Below are 6,556 nucleotides of genomic sequence, written 5' to 3' on the forward strand. Positions count from 1 at the left end.
CGAGCACTAGTACGTTTACCTTATACCTATCCATTGATTACTTGGTTGCCTAAGTAATCAAATAAAAAAAAAATCTTGAAAAATCATGTCCGCACTACACGCACGTTGGTAAGTACTTATCGCTACAATCAATAAGTGATAAACAAGTGAAGTGATAAAGCAATAAGCGCGGGCGCAGGTAACCGGTAGCGATCACGTTTACCGCCGTGTACGGGAACGCGGGAGCACGCGGTCAGAGGCTCCGACCTTAACCTCTCTCAATATTTATCGTCTATGCTGTATGCTCATTCAATTCGCACTGTCTTGGATGTCAGATTGTTCTGAGGATATGTTAACTTTACGGCCATACTCGTCTTTGAAAAATAATTTAAGTATAGGTATATTAATCTCAAAACGCTAAGTCAAGGAGTGTGACCATAATGTTATTAAATACTTTTTATAGGTACTGAGTTTTATTATATCTTTGTTCAGTTTCAAGGTAGGGTTTTAGGGAATAAAATTCAGAAATATAAAGAAATATGTGTTTTATTGACTTACTCTTTTGCCAGTTCTTTCACGATTTCGTGACATATTTTTTTCAACGATAAAAAATAACAACTCGAACCATCTCTACTGGGCTCGATACAACATCTCTTACTTTTACAATAATATTTACTCTTTAGTATCACAAAATATACTTATTTGCTACTTTTATTAAAGCTTTCAAGTTGCTTACGAGCTAAGTTTAACACTAATTAAATTGTGAGATCTAGATATGTTTACAACATGAACATCACTAGTTTTGGATCGTGGACGCAGTGGGGCAGGCGGCTCCGAGCGGTGCTGGAACAGATGTGACCGCGGAGCCGGGTCCGATCCGAGCACCGCTCTACCACGGCCGCCACACCACCGGGCTCTTGTGGAACGAGCCGCTGGTCGAGCAGTCCAAGGGGGTGGCTGTGTGCAAGGGCACGGGCGACGCTGGTGGAGATGGGGTCACGTAGCCAGAGGAGGAAGACACTGTAGATAGCGCAGGGCTTGGCGGGCTGGCCGGGGGTGTGTCGGCGCCGGTGGCGGCGCGCTGCATGTCGTTCAGTCTGTGGCCGAGGTGGGTCATCAGCTGAGTTCCCAGCCTCACGTCCACTCCCGGAATCGAAGCCAAACACCGAGACACTTCATTGGCGGCATGGGTGAATCCAGCTTTGAAGCGGTCAGCGTCCACTGTGGGGTTGAGCGCCAAGCGGCGCTGGCGGCGAAGCTTGTGAAGGTGGCGAACGGTCAGTTCCAAAATATCAGCCTTCTCCAATTTAGCGACGTTCTCGCCCTCCGACTGGAGAGCGCTGACCATCAGCTCCTTGAGTTCGTCGAGGCAGCGGTTGATGCGAGCGCGCCTCTTGCGCTCGAGCATCGGTTTCATCACTTTGCGATACTGGTAAGTACGCGAGACGGGCTGCGGGCCGTCGTCTGCGATCGAATACGCGATCTCGTAAGACATGGTGATTGTGTGTGAGTAGTGAGCGTGCGTTAGCGCTGAGCGTTGAACGCGGAATGCGGTGGAACGTCGGAGCGGGGGCTTATATAGGGAGCGGCGGGCGCGCGATCGTGGGAACGCACGGAGCCGTCGAGTTCCCACACGCGCCACCTGTGCGGCGCGGAGCAGCTGCCGGCGGGGCGCGGGGGGCGCCCGTGCCGCGCGTGCGCGCCGTAAACAATCGACGCTCGCGCCGCGCCGCGCCGCGCCGCTCGCCGCGACGCCCGCTCGCGTAATTGCTGGCGTTAGTCACGCCGCGGATTCTACGCTCACTTGCTACCGGTTACCTACTTAGCGTTTAGGTTATAGATAAACAACTATGCTTTACAATAATAAGTATACGCCTCTTTATAACTGTACAATGGAATAACATAATGGAGATGGGTACAGTAATTGAATAAATCTACATCATGGGACCATGCCTTAAACCAACCATACATTCATTGTATGAGTAAAAGTAGCTCGTAGCGTTATGTCAGGTTAATTACGTAGAGCCTGTAGCACTATCCTAGTCCGTAGACCCTGTAGAGTCCTGTGGCGTAGCGCATCACCTCGGCCCCATCTGTAACAATTAATCAGTGCTCATTGCAACCAACTTACGTAAGTATACAATTAAAGCCATCTAATTAGGAGCGTGGATTTACATGCAGTTTTGCAACGCGATCAATCAATCCGGTAGCGAAGCACAATGCGGCGTCAATAACAAACGAAAGCCGACTATAGTGCCCGATACAGAACCGTATAGCTTTGTAATAAGGTTCACAAATAGCCATTGAACTGTGTCGTCGATAGTACTGTGGCCGCTACTGTAGACATCAATCATGGATTACGCGTAATAATTATTGACAGACAGAATTACAGGCCTTATTCCGCCCCAATAAGATATCTTGCTTAATGACGTGATCATTGGGATGAAGCTGTTTGATGAGGATGTTGTGTAATGTTGTTGTTTTGAGGTGTGGTTGCTAGGGCACCAAGTAATGTACCATGTTGAATGCAACTAAGACTTTCAGTTCTCAGCTCAGTTTACTATGTAGTTTATTAGAGTTCTATGATTTCCTGCAGTAGGTAGAAAATGTTAATGTTAATCGGTTTGACAAAACCCAGCGTATTTAAGGTATAAACGTACTATAGTGCTCAACATGCTAATGCCCAATAGATGTCACCTTGCTGTCACCTCTATTGACAATGAGTAAGTTTCAAGATGACATCTACTGGGACCGCGTCGAGCACCTTAATTAAGAGTCAAGATACGTCTTAGCTAGGAATAAGAATTCAATGGGTAAGTACACCTTTCGATAGACAAATAGCATACAAGTAAGGAGAGAATTAGGCGGTGGCAGATGTGCCGTATCAATCTTGACATTTACATAGAAGCTTTAAAGTGGAGTTCAAAGATATCGACCGGCATCCCCGAACATTACGTAATTACTCTGGTGTTTTACAAACCTTCATCCATCAAAGCGTCAATCGGTTGGTGGCAATCAAAATAATTGGGATCATGCGGGACGTCGTACCACACCAGCTATTATGGGCCCGATTCGGATTTTGAAATAGACATCTATTAGACATCTTTTAGACATCACCAAGATACGATAACGATATGTTTAAGATCAAACCTGTCAAATTTGATATTTGCGCGATTCTGGAGATAGTCTTGAACGATTTCCACAGGATATGACTTAGAGATCCAATTCACATCTAATAGATATCTTACTCTATCTAACGTAAAAGTGCCATTGGTTGCCCGAATTGCGCTGCAAAAGAGAACTAGTTGATATCTAAACTATAACGTATCTAGAATAGATCTAGTACGTGTCGTCTCTTGTGAATATCTTGAAGTTCGAATACGACAGTATGGTTCAGTTAAATATCATAGCGCTGGTGATGTTGAGCGATGAGATCGGCGCGTGCGTTGCCGTTCTTTCCATTGCCTAGCCTTTGCTTAGCAGATCCAATGTAAAGTGGTCTTTGGCCATGTATGTTTCTTTAGTACTTCTAGGTCACAGTATACTGGGTAAGTGACTCGAAGCATGATACGGTGGCAGCACGCAGGCGCCGGGCGGTAGCGCAGTCGGATCGACGCATTACTCAGACCGAGTGGGCGGCCGACTTTGCGCCTACACATATTACCTTCACAACAAAAAAGCCCTGTTTGGAAAATATTGACCACTCTAATTTCAACCTCAATAACTAGGTATTAAGGTTCATGTTTCAAGAATAACAGTTAAGTTTAAACCGTTTTGTGTTTTAGGAAATGCGCCGATGAGAAATTGTCCCCCAGTATCGACACCCGATTAATAAAATCTGAGACCGTGCCTTCTCCCATAACACCCACTTGGGCACTTAACGTGCTTTATTCGGAATTTTTATCATTACATCGAGGCAAATTTATTTGAATTTGGGTATTGTAAATCGGGTATTGAGCAAATTATGAAACGGTTAAAAAAAAGTTTGCAAAACAAAATTCTTGTATTTATGTAGCGACTTTCGTTTTTGGGGTGCGGATAACTGATATTCTTCATTATACATAATACATATACATATGAACGGTAGGTACTTTTTGATCTATAGATACATATACAATACCCTCTATGCAATGACTTCGCTTCCTAGTACAAACCGATTACATTGTAAAGATGTAAAGAGATGTAAACATGTACAGATGATAGAGTATGATAGAGTCGAAAAGTGGTTTCTTGGCTGACCGTACAATAAAGGTATTATATATTTGAGCTGTGTGCTATTGAGGATAGAAGTCCTCGGTAGAAGTCTTGATGTAAATTAAGTACCGATTATATATTTAATAGAATCCGTTAGGTGCTGACTGGTCATGAGCTCATGAGACAATAATTGTATAATTTGTACATCCCAGTCTACAAATTAGTATGTTGTGGACTTAGAGTAGGTACGTATAAACCGATTCACTTCTTATTAACTCAAACCTTACATATTATTTTGTAATTAATAGCATTTACGTGAGTAATGGCATTAATACAACCAAATGTCTTGTGACTCAGTTATGAACTAATAACATTATCATGTTTACAAAGTGCAAGATTTAAACTTTTAAACGACTGTTAGTTTTAAGGCTGACATTTTCTGGAATCGAAAGTAGGTCATAGTTTTTATTACGTTGTAAAATTTGTATTAAGTAAGGCTTAGCTGGTGTGACGCTGACATAGTGCACCGACTCGATGTCGCTTAGGCTGAATCACCAGCGTCATGCGAGCTCGCAGTGCTATTTTGCCTCAACTTCGTCTCCCCCTCGTAGTCTCTTCTTCCTAGCTACCCCAAGTATCAGTATCAGTTATTATTATTGAGAGCCTGTTGTGTCCCACTGCTGGGCAAAGGCCTCCTCCCGTTTTTTCCATGCTTACCGGTTTTGAGCAGTCTTCGGCCATTCTTTTAAAAAGGAGTCTAGCTCGTCTCGCCATCGCCGACGTGGTCTGCCAAATCCCCGTTTTAAGCTGGGCTGCCACTCAGTGGTAATCTTGGCCCACAGCTCACTCGGCATACGACAGACATGAACAGTCCAGTCCTACTTTAGCTTAGCCTCTTTCCGAGCTACATCGATGGCTTGTTCTGGAGTGTGATGGTGTATCAGTATCAGTATCATTTGTAAAATTAGTATTAAGTTGACCATAGGTTAGGGTTTCTAGAATATGACGGCTGATAAGTAGATTATGTAGTAAAAAACAATGCGCAGTTTGCATTGTTATTGTGTGATAACTATGGCACGACCTTGTTGACATAATAAACTCGCTAAACAAGATATAGATTAAGTCTAAATTTAGTATGAGCGTGATGGAAAATAATACGTGTTTATTAACTTTTACACTGTTGGTTTTCTAAAAATAGAATTTGCTAATCAGTTGTCGTCGTTTATGGTTTAATCTACATATATTAATACGAGCAGGAAAATAAAGTTAAGCACTTAAGCAGTTATACTTATACCTATTTAATTAATACTCTGTAGATGGATATGTGATAGAGCAAGGTGGCTAAGTTAAGAGATTTTAAAAAGCACAATCAAAGAGTCTAAGTTGGTCACATAATCGTCCATACCCCAAAATATGTAAAGCTAGGAGTCCTAGAACCTCCAGCAGCGGTATCATGATCGCATTTTTATCACCTGTTATGCCATGTGTCACTTTCTCACTTACATATTTGTTAGAACGTGACAAGCATGGTGACAAATGATAAAGAGCCGACCATATTAGCCCTACAGCTAAAATATATTATAATACAACGAAGATTAAACTACCAATATATCAGCTGATCGCACTGGTGACTGACTGACGTGGTAGTTCAATAACCGGCCTTTCAAGATTAATCTTAATTTACTCATTTTTTTCGTCTTATTGTTTAGTGTCAATGATCGTCGATTGTCTAAATCTTCCCACTGGCTTCCACGTAAGTCATTAATATAAAAATTCCACTAGGCTAATGTGCAATGGAAAAATGTCAATTGACGCGTTACCGCGGCACGTGGTGACGCGAACTAATGGCTACTAATGATATTAACGAGAGGAAACTTTGTCTAATTCCGGTTCCTTGGCCTGCATTCTGCCACTTATTTACTTTTATTTGTATGCTTAGGGTTCCGTATCTCAAAAGGAAAAAAAAAGTAAGATTTCTCGTGTAAGTCGTGTATCTGTCTGTCCAACCGTCTGTCAGCCAATTTGCTCAGAATATAGTATGTAAGTCGGTGACTGACAATACAAAGACGGACAAGACATGGTACAAAATAATTTTTGGGGGATAAATTAGAAAACTTCAAATAGGTAGACCTATTTGAAGTTTTATTTTTATATTAATAAAAAAACAATACGGATTATAGTTCTTTATATCCATAGATTACAGGAAAACCTACGAGGGTGGCTAAGTTATGGTTAAGAGGAAAAGAAACACGCTCGTGGCCGGTTTTATTGTATGTATTGTGTATAACTTAGCGCGTCCCGTTCTGACGCACGTGGAAATTGATGTGTAAGATTGAGCGCAATTATTGACTAATGCTTATTATAACGATATCTATCAGCACGC

General features: G+C 42.3%; 1 protein-coding gene across 1 annotated transcript; it reads right to left on the bottom strand.

Moving 5' to 3' along the window:
* Positions 1–509: 509 nt before the first annotated feature.
* On the bottom strand, positions 510–1,642 carry LOC134672507 (enhancer of split mbeta protein-like). Its single transcript, XM_063530448.1, has one exon. It carries the CDS (start codon positions 1,472–1,474, stop codon positions 869–871), a length of 606 nt encoding a protein of 201 aa, XP_063386518.1. The 5' UTR covers positions 1,475–1,642; the 3' UTR covers positions 510–868.
* Positions 1,643–6,556: the final 4,914 nt, after the last annotated feature.

The sequence above is a fragment of the Cydia fagiglandana genome, chromosome 17 (assembly GCF_963556715.1).
Source record: "Cydia fagiglandana chromosome 17, ilCydFagi1.1, whole genome shotgun sequence".
NCBI lineage: Eukaryota > Metazoa > Arthropoda > Insecta > Lepidoptera > Tortricidae > Cydia > Cydia fagiglandana.